General features: G+C 43.9%; 2 protein-coding genes across 2 annotated transcripts in view; one reads left to right on the plus strand and one right to left on the minus strand.

Annotated features, from left to right (window-relative positions):
• LOC309813350 (uncharacterized protein) overlaps positions 1–27,303 on the minus strand; it is a 439,697-nt gene that overhangs the window by 364,403 nt on the left and 47,991 nt on the right. The gene's annotated exons all lie outside the window — the stretch shown is intronic.
• ENTPD3 (ectonucleoside triphosphate diphosphohydrolase 3) overlaps positions 16,378–27,303 on the plus strand; it is a 31,349-nt gene continuing 20,423 nt past the window's right edge. Inside the window, exons 1-3 of the mRNA XM_082638502.1 lie at positions 16,378–16,432; positions 17,251–17,302; positions 20,652–20,779. Coding sequence (XP_082494628.1) covers positions 17,263–17,302; positions 20,652–20,779 — 168 coding nt within the window. The 5' untranslated portion in view covers positions 16,378–16,432; positions 17,251–17,262. The remainder of the gene's footprint in view (positions 16,433–17,250; positions 17,303–20,651; positions 20,780–27,303) is intronic.

Genomic DNA, 27,303 nt, shown 5'->3' on the forward strand with positions numbered 1-27,303 from the left:
CTCTAGATGCTAAAGTACCATCTGACAAAATTCAACACTATTCCTATTTAATTTTTTAAAAAGCATCTCCTAGCAAAACAGAAATTCAAGGAAACCTTCTTAACTTGATGATGGATATCTTCTAGAAATTTGCAGCCAGCAAGAAGGGGAGGAGGAATCAGTCACAGCTGAACTCAAAGAAGCAGGATTTTGTTTTTATTTTTAAATTTTAAGTTAATCTATTTATTAGTAGATAATGTTTCATGCTTTAAACTTCAAAAGACATAACAAGGTATAGAGTGAAAACCTCTTTCCCAGCCCATCCTCCAGCCACTCAGTTACCCTCTCTAGAGACAAACAGTATTATTACATTCTTGGTTATCTTTCCAGAGCTAGACTGTGCATTTACAAGAAAAGTTGTGAGTATTTTTTACACAATGACAGAAAACACTAGTTCTTCTTAGCAATGTATTGTTTCATATCAATACATAAAAAGCTTCATTCTTTTTTTCTGACTAAAAATTATTACCTTGGGTAAATATATCTTAAATTTGTTCAATTAGCACTCTGCTGAGAAATAGTTAGGTTGTTCCAGACCTTTGCTATGACAGACGCTGTGGTTAATAAGCTTTACATGTGTGTCATTTTGTACACGTGTGAATGGATATGTAGGATTGTATAGAATTTGGCCCTATCCAAAGAGATAGTCTGGCTTTTGCCTCCAGCTTCTGGAAGGTAATCTATGTCATACTTGGTAGTACTGTCTTTGTTCAGGGTGGAGGCTGGCCACACCCAACAGTGCTAGGGTAGGGGCTGGCCATGCCAGAAAGACCAACCATATGACTTAGGATTGGGGCTTTGGGGCATGCATTATCAGTTGATCTGAAGACTAAGCTCAACCACATAGGCAATTAATCAATCAATCATGCCTATGTAATAGAGCACCAATAAAAACTTTGAACACTAGGCTTCCCTGGTTGATGATACTTCATGTGTACTGCCATACGGAGATGTTGGGAGCGGAGCATGCCCTGACTCCATGGGGAGAGGACTGTGGAAGTTCATGTTTGTAAGCTTCCTGGGCTCTGCCCTATGCTTCTCTTCCTATGGCTCCCCTTAATCTGTATCCTTTCCCTGGAATAAACTGTAACCATGAGTATAACCACTTTCAATGAGCTCTGTCAGTTTTTCTAGTGAAAAATCAAGCCCCCAGGTGTTTTGGGAAACCTCTGAACTTGCAGTTGGTGTCAGAAATGAGGATGGTCTTGTGTGGAGACTGTATCCTCTAACCTTGTAGTTGGCCCTGAACTCCTCACAAAGATAAAGCCCTGAAAGTAGAATTTTTGGGTCAGAGATATGTGCATTTGCAAATTTGGTCAAGATTAACAAAATGCCCCCATATAATTGTCCCAAATTATATTCCCACCAGGGAGAGAGCAGAGGTTTTTATAAGAGGGTGGGGTGAAAATAATAATAACTCCCCTACCATGGATTGTGAGAGAATAAAAAGTGATCTAGGGGAAGGCACTCTGGTATACATCAGGGGGTTCGAAGGCAAGGATGTGGGGAAAATATTCCGAGAAGTGTTTAAGGCAGGAGACATACACAGGGTTTGAGGAAGTGGAGAAAAACAGTGGCTGCATCAAAAACTAAAAACAGAACTACCATACGACCCAGCAATCCCACTACTGGGCATATACCCTGAGAAAACCATAATTCAAAAAGAGTCATGTACCACAGTGTTCATTGCAGCTCTATTTACAATAGCCAGGACATGGAAGCAACCTAAGTGTCCATCGACAGATGAATGGATAAAGAAGATGTGGCACATATATACAATGGAATATTACTCAGCCATAAAAAGAAATGAAACTGAGTTATTTGTAGTGAGGTAGATGGACCTAGAGTCTGTCATACAGAGTGAAGTAAGTCAGAAAGAGAAAAACAAATACCGTATGCTAACACATATATATGGAATCTAAAAAAAAAAAAAAAAGGTTCTGAAGAACCTAGGGGCAGGACAGGAATAAAGACGCAGATGTAGAGAATGCACTTGAGGACACGGGGAGGGGGAAGTGTAAGCTGGGATGAAGTGAGAGAGTGGCATGGACATATATACACTACCAAATGTAAAATAGATAGCTAGTGGGAAGCAGCTGCATAGCACAGGGAGATCAGCTCCGTGCTTTGTGACCACCTAGAGGGGTGGGATAGGGAGGGTGGGAGGGAGACGCAAGAGGGAGGAGATATGGGAATATATGTATATGTATAGCTGATTCACTTTGTTATAAAGCAGAAATTAACACACCATTGTAAAGCAATTATACTCCAATAAAGATGTTAAAAAAAAAGCAAAGGAAAAAAAAGAACAAAGTGGAACAGAACATGACAAAGCAATGCGGCAGTAGAGTGCCATTTTAAAACGGGGTACTCATGCTCCTGGGTGATACCAAGGGATTTCTGAGAGAAGAAAGGATTCCAGATCCTCATCTTCCTGATGTGTTCCTTCCTAGTATAAATTTGTCTGAGAAGAAGCTTGCAATCTTCCATTTATCCTTCTCCTAATTAACCAAGAAAGTCTCATCTCTCACATATCCCAAAGCTTCCAAAGGGAATTATCCTGGGGCACAAGCACCTCTGGGGCATCCAAAAACTGGACAAGTAAAGAATGAACTGCTCCTAGGGGAGACTCTGGCCCTACCTTTTCTGTATAGTGATGTGGTTGTAAAGGAATAGGTATTGCATATTTATTCGAATTTTAAAATGCAGCTTTCGGACTTCCCTGGTGGTGCAGTGGTTAAGAATCCACTTGCCAATGAAAGGGACACAGGTTCGATCCCTGGTCTGGGAAGATCCCACATGCCGTGGAGCAACTAAGCCTGTGCGCCACAGCTACTGAGCCTGTGCTCTAGAGCCCGCGAGCCACAACTACTGAAGCCTGCACGCCTAGAGCCCGTGCTCTGCAACAAGAGAAGCCACTGCAGTGAGAAGCCCGCACACCACAACAAAGAGTAGCCCCCGCTTGCCGCAACCAAGACGCAATGCAACCAAAAATAAAATAAGTAAATAAATAAATTTATTTTAAAATTAATTAATTAATTAAAATGCAGCTTCTTCTGAGTAAAAGTAAGGCTGATTTGGTGGATAGGTTTAAGCATGAGGACTGGCATTGCCAATTAGATTGTATGGCAGACAATCCCATAAATTGAATAAGATAAATCTGCAACGTTTTAATAAAAATATATTTAAGGCTCATATATAATATGTGTACATTGGGAGATTCCATCTTTTGCAGTTACTTAATCTTAAGATGAAAAAGAGTAGGTGTTAACTTAAAAATGTGTGAAGGGTACATAGTTTTACAACACTCTTTAGGCACAAGAACTAGAATAAAACTACAGTAGAAGTCTGGTGATGAGGGCACCAGCTAAGAAAATAGAGATTTTTAATAATCTCTTGGGGATGGAGGTCGTGGTGGGGTGGACATGGGGTGAGAGAGCTTGATTTATCCTAATGGGAGTTGGTGGAACCAGAAATCTCGGACTCCACAGCTACTGGGGATGGGGGAGGGAAGGATAATGGCAGATGAGGAATCTTCATGCTATTCCTTTGAAATCTCACTTGTCTCTCTTGAGAGTGTCTTTTTTCTATCTTTCCTTTTCTTTCTCTTTGGGTCTCTACCCACCACCCTTGTCCTTCTCTGTTTATTTCTGTCTTAACCGTATCCTTCCCACTTCAGATTTGCTTCTCTTCCTATTGACCTCCCACACCACCCCCACCCTTGTTTCATCCCAGCAACTGAATTAGTAACAATACTGAATGAATGATTATGTTCTACTGTTAATTGCACGTGCTAGTGTTTCAGGTTCTCAAATCTTACTTCCGAACATTGTGTGAGATGTACTTTATTTCTCTCTCTTTCAAAAATGTAATTCAGGGCTTCCCTGGTGGTGCAGTGGTTGGGAGTCCGCCTGCCGATGCGGGGGAAACGGGTTCGTGCCCCAGTCCGGGAAGATCCCACATGCCGCAGAGCAGCTAGGCCCGTGAGCCATGGCCGCTGAGCCTGCACGTCCGGAGCCTGTGCTCCGCAACGGGAGAGGCCACAACAGTGAGAGGCCTGCGTACCGCAAAAAAAAAAAAAAAAAAAAGTAATTCATTTACCATTTACTTCTGAAAGATTCCTGCTTGCTTTATTCCCTGTGGATCAGAAGCTCTTGACAAGGTAGAAGAAAGCTTCCCATCCTTGTCTTAAGTATATCAAACGATATGCTTCTCCCTTGGTGACAATTCTTTCCATTCTCATAGAGACCTGTGAACACAGCAGTTCCTGTGGAGTTCCTCCTAAGTGCATGGCAAGCTTCAGGCCTCTCATCCCTTCTTTCCACATACTTTCCCTTCTTTCTTCCACCTTCTATGGATGTCACTAGAGACTTTTTATTTTATTTCTGGTTTTTGCACTTCCTGATTCTCCCCTCATAGTTTCTGCTGTCCAACCATCACTTCCCAAGGCTCTTACTGCCATGGTCTCCCCACCCCAGCACGGCTACTCAGATAGACCACGCAGTTGGCCTGGAGGGTCAGGGAGGTTTCTGACCCTTGGGGGCAATTCCCTCCCTCTTGACACAGCTGTTCAGTGAGTTCTTCAGTCTGTAAAAAGTCGAGGAGCCCATTCAGTCATGTTTCCAGAACCTCACTATGAAGAGAGTTACAGAATGTCATTGCCTACAGTTCTTTTACACTTTTAATAATCTATTGCATGGACCCAAGTAGGTTGGAAGCTGGTTTTATATATATATATATATATATATATATATATATATATTTATTTATTTATTTATTTATTTATTTTTGGTTGCGTTGGGTCTTTGTTGCTGCACGAGGGCTTTCTCTAGTTGCGGCAAGCGGGGGCTACTCTTTGTTGTGGTGCACAGGCTTCTCATTGCAGTGGCTTCTCTTGTTGTGGAGCAGGGGCTCTAGGCACGCGGGCTTCAGTAGTTGTGGTGTGTGGGCTAAGCAGTTGTGGCTCGTGGGCTCTAGTGTGCAGGCTCAGTAGTTGTGGCACACGGGCTTAGTTGCTCCACAGCATGTGGGATCTTCCCAGACCAGGGATCAAACCCATGTCCCCTGCACTGGCAGATGGATTCTTAACCACTATGCCACCAGGGAAGTCCTGGTGGCTGGTTTTCATCTCAGTTCTGCAAATACCAGTGAGGGTCTGGGCCAGTTGCTTAATTTCACTGAGCCCCAGCTGGAAAGAGAAGCTTGTAAGGTCACTTCCCGCTCCAGAATCTATGATTTCAAGTCCTTTGGTTAGTTGGCATCACAAAAAAATAAAGAGTATCTTGCCAGTGAGTCCTCGTCTGCCTCACTCCTCCTCTGTATAGTTCCTAAACATAGCCCAGCGGTGACACAAGATAAGCAGTCAATACAACTTGATGTTTGAATGAATGAATAAATGAACACAAAGAAGATTTTTTTTTTTAAAGAAGATGTTGGGGGTAGGAGTTTATTAATTAATTTATTTATTTTTGCTGTGTTGTGTCTTCGTTTCTGTGCGAGGGCTTTCTCCAGTTGTGGCAAGTGGGGGCCACTCTTCATCACGGTGCGCGGGCCTCTCACTATGGCGGCCTCTCTTGTTGCAGAGCACAGGCTCTAGACGCGCAGGCTCAGTAGTTGTGGCTCACGGGCCTAGTTGCTCCATGGAATGTGGGATCCTCCCAGACCAGGGCTCGAACCCATGTCCCCTGCATTAGCAGGCAGATTCTCAACCACTGTGCCACCAGGGAAGCCCACACAAAGAAGATTTTAACAGACTATCTGGAGCCTGTTTTGTCGTGGATGTGGCAAATGATGTGATGGTCACAGAGTTATAAGGACTGGGCTTCTCACTATTTACAGTAGCCAGGTCAGGGAAGCAACCTAAATGCCCATCGACAGAAGAATGGATAAAGAAGATGTGGTACATATATACAATGGAATATCACTGAGCCATAAAAAGGAACGCAATTGGGTCATTTGTAGAGACGTGGATGGACCTAGAGACTGCCATACAGAGTGAAGTAAGTCAGAAAGAGAAAAACAAATATCGTATATTAATGCATATATGTGGAATCTAGAAAAATGGTACAGATGAACTGGTTTGCAAGGCAGAAATAGAGACACAGATGTAGAGAACAAATGTATGGACACCAAGGGGGAAAAAGCAGGGGGCCGGGGGGGTGGGGGATGATGGTGGTGGGATGAATTGGAAGATTGGGATTGACATATATGCACTAATATGTATAAAATAGATAACTAATAAGAACCTGCTGTATAAAAAAATAAAATAAAAATTCAAAAAACATGTATAGCAAAAACAAAACAAAACAAAAGGACTGGGCTTCTCTCAGTCCTGTTTACAGGACTGTTTACAATTAAACAGGGTGGCCTTTGAGATGTTACTCTTTCCCACTCCATCTCTCCCTCAGCCTCCTTCACCTGTTGGACATCATGCTTAGGAATGAATCCTTAGAGCCCTGGGGAAAGTGTTTAACAAGACTGGATGAAACACCTTGTACTTAATAACAAGTTAGGCTGCCCCCAAATCGCATCTTGCCTTTACCAATATTTGTAATTGACTTTTAGGTAAACCTGCAGCTAAACTTACCATTAGCTCTGGGAGAGGAATCTATTATCAAGTGTAAGGACAGAACATTTGGCTTGAAGTCAGCATCTTTCCCTTCTAAAAGTGGCAGGAGATGTAAGAAAATTAAAATGTGAGGCCCATGCCTCTAAGAAAGAAAGAGAAGTTGTCATTATTGCAAATTTGTCGATTTTTAATTTAATGACATAATTATTTCTTCAAAAATGTTATTAAAGCCATGGTATGAATTATTATTGATAATGTCAAGGAATTAGGACATTCTATTCATTTTCTGCAAAAGTCACTTCACTGCATAAAGATAAAATTTATTTTATTGGACCATGTCCACTACATACCTCAGCAGATTTTCTTTTTGCCCAAACTCCTTTTAAACTAATATTCATTTTAGGGCTTCCCTGGTGGCACAGTGGTTAAGAATCTGTCTGCCAATGCAGGGGACACGGGTTAGATCCCTGGTTCGGGAAGATCCCACATGCCGCGGAGCAACTAAGCCCGTGCACCACAACTACTGAGCCTGCGCTCTAGAGCCCGCGAGCCACAACTACTGAAGCCCAAGTGCCACAACTACTGAAGCCCGTGTGCCTAGAGCCTGTGCTCCACAACACGAGAAGCCACCGCAACGAGAAGTCCGCGCACTGCAAGGAAGAGTAGCCCCCGCTCGCCGCAACTAGAGAAAGCCTGCGTGCAGCAACGAAGACACAACACAGCCAAAAATACAAATAAGTAAATAAAAATTTTTAAATGTCTAATTTAAAAAATATATTCACTTTAATAAAAACAATATAATTAAATTGTCTTTGGAACAATGCACAAGCAAAAAACGTTGGAGGCTTTTGCTGAGGGGAGCCAGGTCAGAAAGGACAGGAAAGAAGACAGACTTTTTACTGTATCATTTGAATTTTGAAACATGTGAAAATACTTTTTATTGTAAAAAATTAATAATAGAATAACAGGCACATTATTTAAAAATAAATAGTGTTAAAAGACAGGTTTCTGCCCCACCTATCTCCACCCCCACCCTTGCCCTGTCCTTCTTCAGAAGCATCTACTTTCAGCTCTTTCAGCTGCTTCTTCTCATAGTCTCACATTTCTAAGTAGTATGCTCTTGTTGCCCCTTCTAGATTTATCCATTTTAGAGTGTGTCAGTTAATTACCAATTATGGTATTTGAGAGTTTCGTGCTCTTATATGTCATGACCACCTGCTTCCTCTTCTTCATCTTAATATGGTTAAACCATAGCTTTTTTGGTTGAACAAACAGCCAATATAAGTATTATTCCCTGGTGAGCCAAGTTGTTGTATGATTTGCTTCCTTCCCTTTACAGTTTTCTATTTTCCCCAGTTTTTATTTGCTTACTTTTCTATATTTTTTCAAGTGATCCAAAAGATCTGTTACATGTCTAACAATAATTTTTCCAAATGCCCAAACCCATCAAATTTCCCCTAGAATTTTTTTTTATTCTGCCTATCTTTTTTTTTTTTTTTTTTTTTTCCAGTACGTGGGCCTCTCACTGTTGTGGCCTCTCCCGTTGCGGAGCACAGGCCGGACACGCAGGCTCAGTGGCCATGGCTCACTGGCCCAGCTGCTCCGCGGCATGTGGGATCTTCCCAGACTGGGGCACGAACCCGTGTCCCCTGCATCTGCAGGCGGACTCTCAACCACTGCGCCACCAGGGAAGCCCCTATTCTGCCTATCTTGAAGATTACCAATGCTGGTTATCAGCTGCAGTACCCAAGGTGATTCACTGTCTTCCTAAGAGCCTCCTTTGTTCACACTAACTTTTCATGGAGATGCTGTTACCAACACAGTCCTACTTGGAGAAAAGTAAATTAAATTGTTTCCTCAAGAGACACGCCCACCTTTCCAGGGGCTGCCAAAACACCCTGAATGTTTTTCCCTTGAACTCCCTCTCCTGCTTCACAAGGTAAGTGGGGCTCAAGATGCAAATATGCTTCATTCACAGCAGAACGCATTTTGACATAACAAGCTGGCTTCACCAGTAGATGAGTATTTGTTTTGGTGCCTAGTATCATAGTGGATGCAAAGTATCAGACATTCCCTGACGGCAAAGACTTTGCAGGCAGGCTCATTAGCACAGCGGTGAAAGAGAAATAACAGTTCTTAAGTGCTACAAAACTGTATTTTCCCCTTTCCATCTCTGATTGATATTTCTTTTACACCTAAAACATAGGGAATCTTTGTCAAATTCTCTTTTTGTTCTTTTCTTCTCTTTACTCTCTTACCTTGTATGACAGATATAACGTTAACATCTTACAGCATGATCCAAGTATTTTCATAAGTTTTTGGAAACTCATTTTGCCTCCAAAGTTTACTCTCTGCTTGACCTTTAACAAGTTAGTTAATCATGTTGCACTTCAGTTTCTTCATATGTAATTGGGAATAATAATAAAACTTATAAATTTGTTGGGAGCATTAAACAAGAAAGGTCAATGTGAAGAGTTTAGCTTACTTCCTGACACTTTGTAAACAGTCAATAAATATTAGCTATTGTTTGTATAATGGAATTATTTTTTTTACCATAATCACCATTTTACTTGGTCATGGAAGGGAATCTTAATGCATAATTTCACCATCTTCTAGTATTCAGTGTTATTATTAAGAGGTCTGATACCAATCTGATTTCTATTCCTTTGTAAGTGAACTGTTTGTTCTCTTTCTCCTTCTCTCTCTCTCCATCTCTCTCTCCGTCATCAATGTTTTGAAAATAACATGTCTTCTTTGCCTTTTTTTTCATCCATTGTACTCGGCACTCAATTTAGCACTTTCAATCTGGACATTATTTTTTTCCAATTCTGGGGTGTTTTTCTTGTATTACTTCTTTGATAATCTCTCTCCCTCCATTTTCTCTGTTATTTCTGGAACTTGTTATTGGATGCTGTACTTCCAGAATTGATCCTCTTTTTCTTATAATTTCTCTTTCCTTATCTTTATCTTTTTATAATACATCCTAACATATTTCTTCATATTTATTTTCCAAACAGTCAACTGGACTCTTCCCTTCATCTGTCATGTTTTAAATGCCCAACAGAAGTTTTCATGTACTCTAAATAGTTCCCCTTCCATCGTGTTTCCTTCTTGCTTAATGGATACAGTATCTTCAAGTCTCTCTGAGAAGTTAAGTGATTCTGGGGTTTGTTTTTTATCTTTTCTTCTGCTACTTGCATTGTCTTATTTGTTCTATGAGTTCCTTTTTTCTGATCAGTTTTTGTTATTGCTGTTGTTTTTGTTTTCTCTCTCTCTATCATGAATGTTGGTGGCTTTGCCCTGTCTTGGCTATTGGTTCATATTTAAGATTCAACATTTAGCCTGGTGAGATCTTCAGTCACCACCAGGCACCAAATTAATCATATAAGCCATACTCCTAGAATCCAGACTGTTTCTAGGAGAACCTCAAAACACCCATCTATAACCTCCTGTGATGAAGCCCTAAAAGGCTCTGGTCATAAGAAATGGAATGAATCAGCCTGAACCTTTTAGATGGCTCCTTCAGACAAAGTTCTTTCTACAAAACATCCCCAAACACTCCTTTATGACCTCCAAGTCAAGCCCATGTCATACCTTAGAGGAGAAATATGATCACTATTAGCCATCTTTTCTTGAATTTGTCCACATCCTAGGGCAGTTTTCCTTCCTAAGTAGACATCACAATTTACTCCAATTTTTCATTTAAAAAATTATTGTTCTCCAAACTCAAAAATAGTAAAGCAAGTGAAGACATGCTTTCTGCAAAGAAAAAGCAATGAAACCAAATCAGAAGAATTGCAGAAGCATGGATCAGGTGCAGGGAAGGAAGGTGAGAGCTGAAACTCTCAGGAAGGTGACATTAGTAGACAGGGTCTTGACCTGACACTCAGATACCCCAGCTGGATGGACCCCAAAAGGAAAATGTGCAAGGCATCGTTCTGATGGGAAACAGGCACCAGCAACAGTATGTCGGTAATTTTGCAGGAGAAATAAGTAAACCAAGAAAAAACTTTAAATATTAACAGTCAAAAAAAAAGACAGGGCCTCCCTGGTGGCGCAGTGGTTGAGAGTCCGCCTGCCGATGCAGGGGATACGGGTTCGTGCCCCGGTCTGGGAGGATCCCATATGCCGCGGAGCGGCTGGGCCCGTGAGCCGTGGCCGCTGAGCCTGTGCGTCCGGAGCCTGTGCTCTGCAACGGGAGAGGCCACAACAGTGAGAGGCCCGCGTACAGCAAAAAAAAAAAAAAAAAAAAAAAAAGACAGAAATATTAAATTCTTGAAAAAATCTGAAATTTTTTCAGAACAATATTCCCATTTTTTATAAGAAACAATTAAAATGCAGTTGTCATTGGAGGGAGGCTTACTTTCCATCATATATCCTTTTGCGAGACTTCTGTGTGAGCAACAAGGGTGTCTATTTATTTAAACTGGCTGACGGAGACCCCACCACTGAGCAGGAGCTGAGGGTCTTGGTGCTGTGGGGCTGAACAAGCCGGTATGTCCAGGTAGCAGAAGGTAGAAATAGCTCAGCTGGGAAGCATCAGGGGCAGGATGAGCAGGAGAGGCCAGCCCCACAGGGCACAGACCCAGTGCGTGTCACAGCATAGAACCTCCTCCTTGGGGCTCCCTGGGCCAGGATGAACCACATCTGGGTGCAGTGACCGCTCCCTTGGCTGCAGTTGGCTCATGCTGTAGGAGCAACCCTTGATTTCACTGCAGAGTGGCAGGTGGGGGAAGCAGAAATCGAAGGGGTAGCAGGAAGCCCCACTGGACACTGGTTACGTTGTACAGCACACTTCTAGGTAAAGTAGGTGCAGCAGTTTTCACACGAGGACTGACAGTCATCTTTGCAGAGAGGCAGGTCCAGATCTGCTCTCTGTGCCCACTGTGGTCCAGCTGCTGGACCCAGGGCCCCAGGTTGAGGAAGCATTCATAGAGGCAGGTGTCCTGGATGAAGGGGCATTTGCCATCTCTCCACAGTGGTTCCAGTGAGTCTGTTGAGGCAGGACATGTCTTTGTGGGCTTCCTGGAGCAGCCAGCATTTGCCTTCCAGGAACTGTGATGTTTGTGCAGCTTGTCCTTGGAGCCTAGACTTCCCTTCTGGTGCTTTGGCGTCCATAGGAAACCAAGCAGGACCCTGCAGGGCCTTCCTAGGGACATAACCCCCCACTGTGTCCCCCACCTCTTATTGAGGAGTTGAGTCTGTATCCACTGAGAAATGGATGGCACAGAAGTGTCTATTAAGGATGGGGTTGACACAGTGAGATATGTGTTTTGAAAAGAGGCTGGTAGCAATGGGAAAATGGATCAGAAAGGGAGAAATCAAGACCATTGTCCAAATCCAGGGGAGAGAGAATGGTAACTTAGACCAGTGGTTCTCAAACTTGGAAATCTCACCCCTCAGAAGATACTTGGCAATGTCTGCAGACATTTTTGGTTGGTCCACTGTATGTGGAGGGATGTTACTGGCATTTTGTGAGTGACCATCAGGGATGCTCCTTAATCACGATAGACGGGATTGCCCCCAGAGCAAAGGATTATCTGGCCTGAAATACAACTAGTGCCTAGACCGAGAAACCCTTGCTCAGACTGTGGTGGTGGTGGAGATGGAGTACATATTGGAGAGATAATTAAGAGGTTAAAATCAGCAGTAATTAGTGACTGATTATGAGGAAGGAGGGAAAGATTACCAAAGATAACCCTCAGGTTTCTGGCTTGCCCACCTGGATGAGTGGGGGTGCCATCCACTGAAATTAAAAACATTGGAGGAGGTGATGGTCTGGTGGGGGAGGATAAGGAGCTCAGCTTGAAGCCTAGTAAACTTAGATTTCTAAACCTAGAAACTTAGATGCTTCTAAGACATCCAAAGAAGTCAAACAGGCAAGTCTCTAAGTCTACAGCTCAAGGGGGCAAGCCTGAGCAGGAGACACGCATTGGAGAGGTTTCTGTGAATAGAACAGAAGCCGTGGGCATGGATGAGATTACCTAGGAAGAGGGTACAGAGTGAGGAGTAAAGAGGGCCGGGGACTACATCTTGAGAAACTCCTGGCAGAGGAGCACAAACCAGCAAAAAGCATCTAGAGAGGTGGGGAGAAAACCAGGGCACGTCACATCCCATAAGCTTCGAAAGAGCCTGTTTCCCCCACACCTTCTCCAGCATGGAGCATCATAGATCCTTTGGGTGGTTGTTGTTATATTCACTAGTTTGTTGTACTTTTTAGATTCCACATATAAGTGATATCATACAGTATGCCTTTTTCTGTCTGACTTATTTAACTTAGCATAATGCCCTCCAAGTTCATCCATGTTGTTGCAAATGGCAAAATTATTTTATATATATATAGACATACAGACACACACAAACACACACACACACGTATCACAGTTTCTTTATCCATTCATCTGTTGGTGGACATTTAGGTTGCTTCCATATCTTGGCTATTATAAATAGTGCTGCTATGAACATTGGGGTGCATGTATCTTTTCCAATTAGTGTTTTTATTTTTTTCAGGTATATACCCAGGGGTAGAATTGCTGGGTCATATGGTAGTTCCATTTTTAGTTTTTTAAGGAACCTCCACACTGTTTTCCACAGTGGCTGCACCAATTTACATTCCCACCAACAGTGTAGCAGGGTTCCCCTTTCTCCACATCCTCGCCAACATTTGTTATTTGTGTTCTTTTTGATGATAGCCATTCACAGATATTTTTAAGCTTTGCTAAACTGATCAGTTAAAAAAACCTAATTTATTTAGTTATTTATTTTTATTTATTTATTTATTTATTTTGGTTGCACTAGGTCTTAGCTTTAGCATGTGGAATTTTTAGTTGCAGTGTGTGGACGTCTTAGCTGCGGCATGCATGTGGGATCTAGTTCCCTGACCAAGGATCAAACCCAGGAGGACTCTCAACCACTGCACTACCAGGGAAGCCCCAAAACTTTAATATCTTTAAATAAGATTTATTGGGGGACTTCCCTGGTAGTCCAGTGGGTAAGACACTGCGCTCCTGATGCAGGGGACACGTGTTCGTGCCCCAGTCCAGGAAGATCCCACATGCCGCGGAGCGGCTGGGCCCGTGAGCCTGTGCGTCCGGAGCCTGTGCTCCACAACAGGAGAGGCCGCAACAGTGAGAGGCCCCCGTACTGGAAAAAAAAAAAAAAAAAAAAGATATTAAAGTTTTAATTGGCAACTTTTGGGTAAGTAATGAGATTAAATGTCTTTGCCATGTTTATTGGCCATTTATTCTTTTTAAATTGGCCAGTGCTTGTCATTTGTCCACTTTCTACTTTAGATATTCATATATTTCCATAGATTTGTATGACTTCATTATATATCATGATTCTTTACTCTTTGCTATCACATTCTTAAATATTTCCCCACAGTTGATTCCTTTTTTTAGGGGTGGTGTCTTTTTCAAGGCAGTTGTTTTACATTTTTATGGATGCAAGTTTACTTTATCTCCCTGCTTTAATCTCATGCTAGAAGAGGCTGTTCCTTCCCAAGGATCATAAAAATATCCTCCTCTATTTTCTTAGTATATTAAATCCTTTTTTCTATTCAAAATTTTAATCTACATAAAATCTATTTTTATGTCTGATGAGTGACTGGGATTTGTTCCAAAATAGGAAAAGTAGAGGTTTCAAAACTAATTATTGGATAATATGTTCTTTCAATTTCCTCTTGATGCTATACTAGATCCCATACCCATTAACTAGTCTGATAGTGAACTATCTCTTATGTTCTTTAGCTCTCTTGGTATATTCCTGTGCCCAAACCAGGCTGTTTTAATTACCGTAGCTTTATAGTATGGTTTGATGCCTGGTAAGGCAAATCTGTATTATTTTAAAATCAGGAAAAATCATAAACGTTTGCATATGTATGTATATGTATGTATCTGTGTTTGTTCCTGCATGTGGAGGGTTGATGGGGAAGTGTGTGTGTGTGTGTTCTTATACATGGAAGGTTGAGGGAGAAGTGCCTTTGAATGACTAGGACTAGTTGGGGAGCCACAAAGAAGTGTGAGACAGTGCCTGGAACAGAGAGTTTCAGAGAAGTTTGGAAAAATAAAAGTAGATTTGGGGTCTCAAAGGAGGTGGGTGCTCACAATTCCAGGGCCTGTAGATTGAGGAGAGCATTCAAAGTATGAACTGTACCAACTGAATTTCAAGGCCCTTTAGGCCCAGGAAACTCTTCTCAGCTCCTGGGAAACCACTGGGGATGTTAAGGTCAGCCATTCATACCTTAGAGCCAGCGTTGCTGACCCCAGGCCTAGGTGCAGCGTCAGCAGCTGTTTGTGGGTTTATGGTCCCCTGGGTGCAGAGAGTCCCTCATCTTTCAATCCTATGCCTTGTGTTTCACTGACCCACAGCTTTCAATGAAAAGAAGTCTTGCAATTTAGCAAGTATATACTGAATGCCCCACTGCAGACTCTGTACAAATTTCCTGCAAGGGTCCATGTCCATCAGATTCAGGGTGAGTGACTGGTGCTCTTGCATGCATGCCTGTGTGTGTGAGTATGTGCACGCACATACACACACCCAGACCTCTCTGGTCTCAGAGGTCTCAAAACAGGGGCGTTGTTCTCTGAAGGCCCTCTTGCCTCATGAAGGGTTTGGCCCTACCTGCACAGGACAGAAAACTAGTGGTGCACAGGGCCTGGCTCCCAAGGACACAGTTGGGGCCTCAGCAATTCCTTCCAGACATTCAGGAACCACAAAGAGGGATGATCCAACAGAAGCCTGCTTATGGGACTTCCCTGGTGGTCCAGCAGTTAAGATTCCATGCTCCCAATGCAAGGGGCCCGGGTTTGATCCCTGGTCAGGGAACTAGATCCCACATGCCACAACTAAGATCCCGCATGCCGCGACTAAAGATCCTGCATGCTGCAACTAAAAAGATCTCGCAGGTCACAAAGAAGATCCTGCATGCCCCAACTAAGACCCAGCACAGCAAAATAAATAAATAAATGTTTTTTAAAAAAAGCCTGCTTATGCCTCTTGCTGGGGTCATTCCAAGAGTCCTTGGGGGTCACTCAGAGGGGCCAGAAGGCTACCTGCTGCTGCATTAAAAACAGACTCCTGGGGCATGTGAATGGCTGCATTTTTGTCATCTTTCCTATTTGGCCTCTTCCAGGCAGTACTTGCCCTGAATTTTGGCCTAATGACACACACATAAAATACAGTGGGGGAGAGCACTGCTCAGTAGCCAGTGAGAATGTCCCTGGGCATAGCCAAGGTGGTTCTGCTAAACTATTGGAGAGGGAACGACTCTGTATTACTTTGCTCTCCTGGTCCAAGTGACCCAGGGACCAGTCTGCTTACTTGCCTCACCCCCAACATTACAGGTGTTTACTGGTCTCGACTTTACAGAAAGGTGGAGCACAGGGCCCACCTGTGCATACCCACGGAGTACCCAGTCTCTGCCCTGCCCTTCCCCCACTTCCCCTCCACTTAGGCTTTGGGTAACAGTGGTGGAAACTAAAAGACAGATCAAAAGGCTCTTGGCCTCGACATCGAAGAGGGCGACAGGCAGAAGACATCGCCCCCGCCCCACCTTCCCCAGGTAGGCTCGGGCGGGATCGCGAGTGGAGAGCCAAGGCCTCGCAGCGCCTCCCGCCCCTCCCCACCCCCACTTCGGGTGGTGATGAACTAGAAGAGGTAAGGTGAAGAGGTGCTTGGCCGGGACCGGCGCAGGGGGCGGGCCCCGGACGCGGCAGCCCCGCCCCCGTCCCGCCTCGCCCCGCCTCCTCAGGAGCCTCCTGCGCTCTGGCCGCCAGCTGGCACTGCGGCAGCGCCAGTCGCCTTCCTCGGGTCGTCTGAGCACAGGTGAGGACAGAGGTCCCCGTGTCCGAGCCGCCGCGGAAGGAACGGGAAGCTTCGTGAGGCTGAGATCTGGGAGGGAAGGAAACGGAATCGGATTCCGCAGGGGGCCGGAGGGAGGGACCGAAGGACGCGAGCCCCACATCCTCGGGCGGTGGGGAGGTGGTCCCCGCCGTGCCGGGAGATGTGGACAAGTCTTTACCAAGCGCTTCCTCGGGTCCGGAGATGCGCTGGGCGTTTGGATGCCTTGGCTGTGTGGAGACGCAGCCCAGCGTGGGGCCTCCCATATCCTGGGGCGCTGGATGCCGGGGGCCCCGACATCCTCTTGCAATGGTCGCCAGCCAGCAGCCACAGATAACCGTCCTGGGTCTTGAAAGGGCGACCTCGGGCTCGCGGGCCGCGAACACACACACAAGCCTCCCTTGCCGGTGTGCTTTGAAGAACAGCCCTTCCTCAGGTTGTGAATGTTCATAATAGGTGGAGAATTTGTTCTGCCCCGGGAGGTGTGTACAGGTGGGAAAATCTGCAGGAGAAGCTTGACTTCTTAGAAATCTTTTTGAGTTTAAAATTCGAAATCTTTTTGAGTTTAAAATTCAGCAAACCCGTTCTTCTTCCTTTCCTTGCATGGGGGGTGGGGAGAGTTGACCTTAGAATGTAAGCCCAGCTTTGGGTCTGTCTTGGAAGTTCTAGGTTCATCTGTCCCCCAGAAGGTTTTCCTTCGGTAGAAGTGAAGTGGCTTTGTGTTTTAACACGGTGCAAGTTTTTGGAACTTCGTAAGTCAGGGGCCACGGAAGCTCTGTCATTCTGTGTTCTCTCACCTGCAGCTGGAAGGAGAGATGTTCACGGTACTGACCCGCCAACCTTGTGAGCAAGCAGGTTAGTATCGCTCAGCAGGCAGCAAATGTGATTTTGTCACATCACCCAAGAATCCCAGCTTCAGCCCACAGCTCTTCATCCATGTCCCCAGCAAATGACGGTTTAACCTCTTTGGTGTGAGGCTCAGTCTCTCACCGGGCTTTCACCACCGGCATTCCACAGATAAAAGTAATTCTTTTCGTCAAAGCAACACAAAACAAGGACTAATATGCTTGTTTTGCTTAAATGGTTTTTCCGGTTTGCATAATCCATTAATTTGGCCCTTGTCGTTTCCCTTACCCAGCTGTGTGTAAGGTCTGCTTTAGAATATTGTTGATTTTGTGATGAATTGTAAAGCGCTTGGAGTTTGCCTCTCTTTCCATCCAAGTGTTGTTTCTGGCAAGGCGCCTACAGCATCCCCCCCGCCCCCACCCCCGCCATGGGTCAGCGTTGTTACCGCTGATACTGCAGGCACATGTGTAGAATGCTCACACACACACTCACACACACACTTCCAAGCTTGCCCTGCCTGCCTGCCTCTGGAGCACATTTTGGAGTTGCTCATGTGGAAGCCCAGAAGGGTCTGGCCTCTCCACTTTCGGGAGGAACCTGGTAATTACAGTGTTTGTCCAGCCCTAAGGACAGCACAGCTCTAGGCTGCGTCCCCTAAATGAACGAGACCTGGTCTAGTCCATTTTGCTTTGTGATAGGCTTTTCTGCTGGGGCAAGGGTTTGCTTAAGGTAATCATAGCTTTTTACCTGAAAACTGCTGAAGCACAGAGGACTTAGGAGGCCAGCCTCCTGGCTGTGGTCAGGAGACTGCTTATATATCACCCCCACTCCCGCCCCATGGACAGATGTTCTTTAGTGGTGCCCCTAAATTGGGTATTCAAAACACTTTGAAATTTTAACACAATATACTGTAAGGTCACACATACAGACTAACGTGTTACATTCCTTCCAAAGGACAAGTTTAACATGGCAGATTAAACCTCTACCTTGTCTTGTTAGGGAAAAAAAAAATCCCTTAAACTGTAACTGACACTGGCATATGCATTGTTTAAAAGTTGATGCAAAAATTTGCCTCTGTGGATAAACCGGTTTCTGTCTGGGTCATATCCTTTGATCTGGAATCACAGAAAGGTGATCCAGGACCCCTTCAGGGGTTCTTAAGGTTAACTCCACAGTGGCTGGCCTCCCTCCAGGTGCTATGACAAATGATTCTGCAATGAGTAACTTGGTGTACAAGTCATTTAACACACTCCAGGCTAGTTCTGTGGAATAAATTCCCAAAAGTGGGATTTTGAGGCAGATGGTATACACATTTGCAATTTTGATAAATACTGACAAGTCCCCCTCCAGTTCACTCCCAGTAACAAGGGAGGAGAATTAAGGTGTTACATGACCACCTTTGACATCAGGAAGTGTCTGTGGCAGCATCTATACTGCAGGGGAATCAGATGAGGTGGTAAGAGTTGGCTGTTCTGAGCTATTGAGACCCACTGCATGACTGGCCTCCCCAAGTAGGAAGCATTGTGATGAGATTGGATATTGAGGCTGAATCTAACTCTATATGGTAGTATATACATGCTCTTTTTTTTTTCTTCCAAGAAAATGTCTCCTAGAAATAATGAAGGAGTAGTAAAGCATAGGTTATGATGATCTAAAAGTATATGTTCTGGAATAGGACAGGATCTACCCCATTGCTATTCAGTTGAATTTTCTGTGATGGTAGAAATGTTCTGTAGCTACACCACCCAATATGGTAGCCACTTCAGGTTACTGAACACTTGGAATGTGGCTAGTGAAACTGAGGGACTGAGTTTTTAAATTTTATTTCATTTTAATTAATTTACATTTAAATACACAATTAGTGAGAGAAATATTTGGATTCTCTGAATTCAGTGATCTTCCTGTTATGCTAGTGTTTATCATATTTCAGCCATTTGAGTGTCACCACTTATGTTTATGCTATAATAGTTCTACCAAGACTATTATTTAGTCAATATTTTAATTAAATGTCTTTTTATCTTTTTAAAAAATTAGGTATAATTTATATACAGTGAAATGGATAGATCTTGTGTCCCTAAATTAGGTATTCTTGCCTTCTGAAAGGATTATGTTTTTAGAACAGGGACAATTTATAAGAATCTTTTTTTTAAAAAAGGGAAATTGTACCTAAGGAGCTGGTTTGCTTTGATTTTCAGTTTTTTTCCAAAGAACTTCGGAAAATTTGATAAATTTTGAAAAACGCACGCACCCATATACCCCACAATCCTATTAAGATGTAAGAGCATTTCCATTACCCCAGAAAGTGCCCACGTGTTCCTTCCCAGTGGACCCTTGCCCCAAACCCCCGTGCAATCACTGTTCTGATTTCTGTCACCTGCCTGTTTTAGAACTTAACATAAATGGAATCATTTCAGAAAGTTTCTTTTCTTTTATTTTTTTTAGTAAGTATATTTGCTACTTTATGAAATTTTCACTAGCCCACTGATTTGTTAAGACCCAAGTAAATATTTGCTCATAATCATCTACTTAAGAAATATTAGTTTAAATTTAATAAGTAGAAATAGTCCATTATGATACATTATATATTACTATATAATGCATATAATTATATAATTACCTTTATTCAGAAGCTATATATTTAGTTGAAGACTATTCATATGCTACATTTTTTCTTTTGCTTTTAAATGGATATAGTTTACATAGATAGATATAGTTATGATTAAAATACAAATACCAGAGATTATATGACCACTTTGGGAGGGAACACGTGGATTGGGGTCTAGTTACTCTTTGTTTGTGAAGATGTAGGGGAGACCCTATGCCTTTACTATAGACACAGGAAAAATGACTGAGGTTGAATTCTTACTGGGAACCCACATATCTTAGGAATTCAAACGTGTTACTATTTGCTTGATGGTAAGTCATCATGTACTGAACTTTATAATAATTGATTACATCTGAAATGCAATATGAATTTCTTTGTATTTATCTGAGATTATTTTCAAATGAAACGTTATATCACCTGCTTTAATAGAAAACCCATAGTTTTCAAATCTACATTGAAACAAATGTTATTGTAAATCATCTCAGGGATGACCAGTAATACGCATAACATACTTTGGGAAATACCAGAGAACTAAACCATGCATACCCTCCCCGCAAACACTGGTTAGTCCACTCTTTGGAGGAAAGATAAATGGGTATTGAGACCAGTTGCTGCTCTAAAAGTATTGGTCTCACTAAAGCCAGAGGAAGTGACATGCATGCAGTTAAGCACCCAGTCCACAGATTCTACAAAGAAGGCCAGGACCTTGTTCCCAATTCCCCCTCATGTGTCTTCCGGGTCTCCCCATTTTAGGCCTCAAGGCCCTCTCCCGAATTTCAGCCATCATCGCCTTGGTGGTCTTGCTTTTGAGCATTGTGGTGCTTGTAGCTGTCACACTCATCCAGATTCACCAGAAAGAGGTTCTCCTTCCAGGACTGAAGGTAGGTGTGAAGGGGTTGGTGTTGAAGGGAAGAAATGGGCTCTGACATCAATGATTCTAAACTCATGAGTTAGAAGAGAAGAAAATTCTTGCCCCTTACCTCTAGCTGGAGCCAGGGAAAGGTAGGGTAAGAACCCAGGGAGAAAGACTGGACATGCTGGGTTTGTGATGTTTGAGGTGAAAGACTGATAGTGGTGACACCTTCTCCTAGGACTGTGAGGTCTTGCTTTGACTCCTGAGTGTTAGAACCAAAGCTAGACTCTGTAGCCAAGAATTACAGATGGCTACCAAAGATTTACCAGCTTGTCAGTTCCTCCAGATGACACAAACTTGCTCATGAGTGAAGACCAGGAGACCCAGGCTCTTCTTCTGGCCTAGTCTGGGTAAACAAAATCAAGGACCTGAAAGGACTTCTTGAGTTGTGTTGTGCTACCTCTGTTGAGTCTAGAAGTATGCCATGATCCCTCTGACTCTCCCCCCACCCCAAAATTACTCAGGACCTTATGCTAAGTTCCAGAAGTCTCTCTCAGCTCTTGATAAGTCCATCCCCAAATGGATGGTCTCTGGTAGGCTGAGAATTGTATGTATCCCTTCTGCCTTGGCTATTAAGGGTGAGAGGAGGTGATCCCATGAGAGACTGTCAAATGAAAGGTGAAGAGAGTCAGTGAGTCCTTCAACCTTTTTGGGTAGAAGTCAGCAAACTTTCTCTGTAAAGGGCCAAACAGTACACATTTTAGGCTTTCAGAGCCGTTTATACTCTCTGTTGCATATCTTCTTTTTGTTTTTGTCTTCTTATGACTCTTTAAAAATATGAAAACCTCTCTTAGTTGGACAAGGGCCATAGGAGCCATGTTATTTGAATCTCATTTAGTATCTATCCTTGACCTTAGAGTCCTTTCTACATCTTCCTGCTGTTAGGGAATGTTCAATGGCTATATCTGAAATAGAGGTTTTTAAAAGGTAAAAAAGAAACTAATATTGCCTTGGCTGCGTGGGTGAGTTTGCTCTACCATCCTGAGTTCACTTTTCTAAAGGATTAAAGTAAAATCTTTTTATTTATTTATTTTAATTAATTTATTTATTTTTTTTGCCTTCACCGTGCAGCTTGTGGGATCTTAATTCTCCGACCAGGGATCCAACCTGGGGCCCAGGCAGTGAGAGCGCCAAGTCCTAACCACTGGAACACCAGGAAATTTCCTAAAATAATTTTTTTAAATTTATTTATTGTTTTTGGCTGCGTTGGGTCTTCAATGCTGCTTGCAGGCTTTCTCTAGTTGTGGCGAGCAGGGCTACTCTTCATTGCAGTGCCGGGCTTCTCATTGCGGTGGCTTCCCCTGTTGTGGAGCACAGGCTCTAGGCATGCGGGCTTCAGCAGTTGCAACTCTCAGGCTTAGTAGTTGTGGCTCGCAGGCTCTAGAGCACAGTCTCAGTAGCTGTGGCACATGGGCTTAGTTGCTCCGCGGCATGTGGAATCTTCCTGGACCAGGGATCGAACCCATGTCCCCTGCATTGGCAGGTGGATTCTTAACCACTGTGCCACCAGGGAAGTCCCTAAAATATTTTTTAGATAATGGAATTTGGTTCTTTTATAAGGTATTTTACTTAAGAATCTCAGCCCCCCATGAATAGCATGAATAAAAAAGAAAAATACAAAGCCTTATGCAGCTGTCTAATGGTGAGAGGAAAACAAATTATCTGGTTGTTCAAAGACATTAGCTAAGGCCTAGAGAATCTGTTTTGCCAAGTTCCAGGCACTGCCTTCTCCTATAAACTATATAAAATCAGTATTGCAACTAGGGGAAATACCATCCCCTTACACTTTGTAAATTGCTATTCAGTTGAGTGAGCATTTTTCCCTGAATTATCTCACTGAACTCTTATGCCTACTATGGAAGGTGGACAAGCACTGTCACCACCATTTTGCAAGTGAGGAAACATAGGTTTGACCAGTGGATGGCAGGACCAGAACTGAAACCCAGACCCTCTTGTTCCCACGGCTCTCTTCACTTACTTCCCGCTGTTCCTTGATCCTAAGTTCTGAACAGGGAACCCAGGAGGAGACATTGGCCTCTGCTGGGAAAACACATCCTCCTTTGCACAGGAGGGAAGGAGGGAGGATGGATGCAGAGGCAGGAAGGTGCTGAACTGGAGGAGGGACGTGCCTCCCAACTGGGAGGAAGGCTGGTTCCACTCTTAGACCCCAGTAACCATTCTTAGACCCCAGTACCACCTTTAGACCCCATTAAGTCAAACGAACCAGCTCTAGCTGCGTTTCAGGTATATCTCTCCGTGGGACAAGGGAATGTACCCACCAAGAGTCGTGCTTCCCTTCTAGAACATGCTGTGGTGCCTGGGACCCCAGAATCCAGGGTCTGTGTGGGCCTCCTGCTGAGGGCAGACCTCACCACTGGTCTGAGGGGTGGCAAAGGGGCAGCTGCTTGCAGGGGAAGTAGACAGAGCATGGGTGTGGGGTCTGAGCTAGCCCACCCTCTACAGTCAACATATAGGTGCATGAGGCTGTTTACTCTATGGATTTGCCTGGGGGTGGGAAGAGGACAGGTGGGGGTGGGGCAGAGCAGAAGTCTTCATTTATAAAATTTTCCCTCAGGCCCTTTAAAAGTGAGGGATGAGCTGGTTAAGGCAGTTGTTTTGGGAGATGAGAGGTAAATTCAAACTGGAGGGATATGGAGGAATTAGAAGACTTGAAGAGTAAACTGAGTACAGAAAAGTGGGTCCCCGAGCAGTATGGAGGGCAATGTTGAAGGAAGAGACCACACATGTTTAGTTCTGTGTCAGAGGGGTTCCTCTAGTCAAAGATGCCCGTGCAAGATGGTCATCTGGGGGTGACCCCAGGAAGAACTGTGGGGGGATGGGAAGTGAGACAGAAGGGAAGGCAGCCAATGGAGGGGCTATTACCCATCAGGTTACCACTGTGGGCAGCTGGAGCTGTCCTGCTAGGGATTTCTGGGAGCCAGTGCAGAACTCTCACCTCAGGGGTGTCCTCTGCCATGGGCATATAGAACATCTGCCTCACAGTCATCCTACTCAAGGGCGTATTTACACACCAGCTTCCATTAGTCATTGGTTGAGGGCTGCTCCCTGGGGAACAGCTCTCTAGTATTTCTGGCATATTGTGGGCTCAGGTAGGTTCAGCCAATGGAGACAGCCTTCAGGCAGGTAGAAAGTGCATGGTTGGACATCACAGTGGTAAGGTCTGAGGGCTTGTAGGCAGGGAACCCTCAGTGACTGTTCCCTGTAGATAGATTATTATTCCCATTTTGAAGATGAGAAAACAGAGGAACAGAAAGGGCAAATAGCTTCCCACAGTTACACAGATTGGAAATAGCAGACTTGGCATAGAAGGAAGAAAAGAGAGCAGAGAACATTGGCCTTAGACAAGGGTTTAGAAGGGCCAGTAGACGTACCCTCACCAATTAGCAGACAGTTCAGAGAGGGGTTTTTTAATCTCTTCAGAATCTCGCTGTCAGGCCCCAGTTGTAGGGGGACAGGAAGTTGTATAACACAGGAATATTGGCTCAGAAGGCCCATTCTGCTTCACTGAGTGGGTTAGTTATAAGAAAAGACAGATGTCCTGGGCCAGTTGAAGCAGGAGCAGAATGACAGCTTGGAACGGGGCATTCCACATGCAGCTTTTCTCAGGCTGTCCAGAGACCTTTCCTTTTGTTTTGCAGTGTGTGCTAGGGGCAGGAAGGGCAGTGTGGAGGTGGAGACCAGTTAATATAAAGGCTTTTTCATTGTTTATGTTTTCATACCTTGAGCCTTGTTTTGCCTTTTTGTGTGCTGCTGACAGTTGGTTTTGAGGGGCCAACTCCACAGTGGCCTATCTGAGGGGTCCTGGAATGTTCCTCAAGACCCACATGAAAAGTCATGATATCTGGCTATTAAATCCAACGTTGGCCTACCTAGCTTTGGTTTATCTGAGTGTTAAGAGCGGAACTATTAAAACTTAGCCAATGGTGGAAATATCCCCAGTCCCTTTTTCACTGTCACTGGTCTGACCTGTTCTATCAGCTTGAAGAGTAAACATGATGACGTCGCCTTTATTTTTCACTCAGCACCCCCCACCTCAACCCTGCCGCTTTATTATCATTAAGTCCAATATCTTCCTCTTGAGGTTTCGCCCTCCTAACCCCGTCACAGTTGTTTAGAAGCCCTGGAGCTTCTCAGACCCATCTGATCAATACCCCACTGCATTGCTGCTCGCAGCCACATGGTGCCACCTTCTTATTAATCAGTCACCCTGTTAAGACTTGTTTTCCTTGGAACTCAGTGAAAGCACAGGGGCTATGAGTACGGGTTTGAGAGTCAGTTAGACCCCGGCTTGATCCCAAGTCTGTGACCTTGGCTAATTATTTAACCCCTGTGAGCCTCAGTTTCCCTATCTGTCAAGTGGGGATGATGATAACACCTGCCTTATACATGCAAAACTAAAGCCCTTTGTGCAGTGCCTGGCATATTATAAGTGTTTGCCAAATGTTTATTACTACCACTATTCTCATTATTATAGTAAGAGTAATAATGATGATGATGATGATAATGATAATAAAAATAAGAATAAACACATCTAAGAAAGCTGACCGTATGACCTTTGCTTTTGCTTTTGTTAGAAGCTCACAAAGTTCTTGAGTTTTGGACAATGGGGTTCATGTTTCCTTTTGGTTCACCCACTGACTGTATCTTCAGTTCCACATTCAGACCATGTTTGTTTGTTTGTTTTTCTGACACTGCATTAAACAGAAGGTGACTTAACGCTTTTCATCCAAACATCACCCACCTAGCTGAACTGAATGAAATTCATTCTCCCCTTCCCCTTCCCTCCATGGAACCGCAGTGAGTTGTACTGATCTAGGCAAATGAGCTCTGAAAACTGATTAAAGATCAATTTTTTCACTTTTGAAAATGCCAGTGAACGATGGTGGGGTGGGGGTGGATCGTCTTAGTGCAAAGTAGCACTGGGCCTCAAGGCTGCCCCTGTCATCACATCAGCAGGCGCCCAAGGGGCCGCCATTTCTCCTGCAAATCTCAGAGCAAAGTCTCTGGCTGCTGCCCATTCTGGTGAAAACTGAATCCCATTTTCCTGGACTTACAAATGAGAATGGACATTCTTCATTCTTTCTGATCTTGGCCCAGCAGCCTCGAGCATTCTTCATGAAGGGTTGGGATAAAGAAGATTTGGGGACAGACAGGCACCCTCTGGAGTAGCTGCCCTCTTATGCTCTCTCTCCTCTTATCAGTACCAGGCATGGAGGGGCTGGTGAGCAGGTCAGCAGCAGAGGGAAGGAAAGAAAGCAGACTGATACAGAGGCTCAGACCTCTGGAGTGCCTGGTTTCCTTCAGTTTCAACCTGTGCTTTAATCTCACGGGGAGCCTCTGCCTGGAACAGATTGTGAACAATGCCTCCTCTGTTTGCCATGTCGGGTGTCATGTCAGGATCCCAGGCAACACGCATCAGACTGAAGAGCTGAGGTGAAGAGGCTATTCAAGTTCAAACACCAATGTACACAGGAGGTTCTATCTTAATAGAATGGAGAAGCTGGAGTAACATTTTTTTATTTGCTCCTATTTCAAATGAAGCAAGCATTCGTGACAGAAAGTTTAGAATCAGGGGATTGGTTAAATCAACTACTGTACATCTCATAGTGAATGTGATGAATGGCTTAAAAATCATGTCAGTATTTTTACTGGTAGGGAAAGATGTTCATGATATACTTTTATTTATTTATTTATTTATTTATTTATTTATTGGCCGTGCTGCACGGCATGCGGGATCTTAGTTCCCCGACCAGGGATCGAACCCATGCTCCCTGCAGTGGAAACGCAGAGCCTTAACCACTGGACCACCAGGGAAGTCCCCCATGATATACTTTTTAAGTAAGAAAAGAGCATTGGAGATGATTATGTGTAGTGTAATCCTGTGTTGATTTAAAAACATATGTCTAAACACATATGTGTATATGTAGTTGTATGCACAGAAGACCACTGAAAAAGATATATAACAAGGTGTTAAAACAGTAGTTGGATTTGAGGGGAGTTATTCACTTTTTTCCCTCTTTTTCTTGCTTTGCAATTTTATTTATTTTGCTTCACTGATTTTTCTATATAGCCTGTATTTATTGAGCAGCCACTAAGCATCAGGCAAATGGTCTCCTATTTACTTCTGAAAGGAAGTTGCCTGAAGACGAGGGAATCCAGAGAGGTTAGGTCTCTTATGCAATATCGGAAAAGTAGGAATCCATCTGATGTGACCTGCCTCCAGAACCCAACGTCATCTTCCCCTCTGGGACAGGCTAGGCTAACTCAATGGTGGGGGAATTGGGGAAAAGGTGCCACCCAGAAGCCTCTGATGCCCTGGGCTGATTCCAAGCCCAACCAGATAGTGACCTAGGTCAGCATAACTCATTCCAGTGCCCCTAGGCTGCTAATGAATGCTCCTTCCTAGGCAGGCCTGGTCCAGGGCCTGGGCTGGGCCACACCTTCAAGCGAAGCTCCCTGGTACCTGCCTCA

The sequence above is a fragment of the Mesoplodon mirus genome (genome assembly GCF_964341445.2).
Source record: "Mesoplodon mirus genome assembly, chromosome: 12".
In the NCBI taxonomy this organism is placed as follows: domain Eukaryota; kingdom Metazoa; phylum Chordata; class Mammalia; order Artiodactyla; family Ziphiidae; genus Mesoplodon; species Mesoplodon mirus.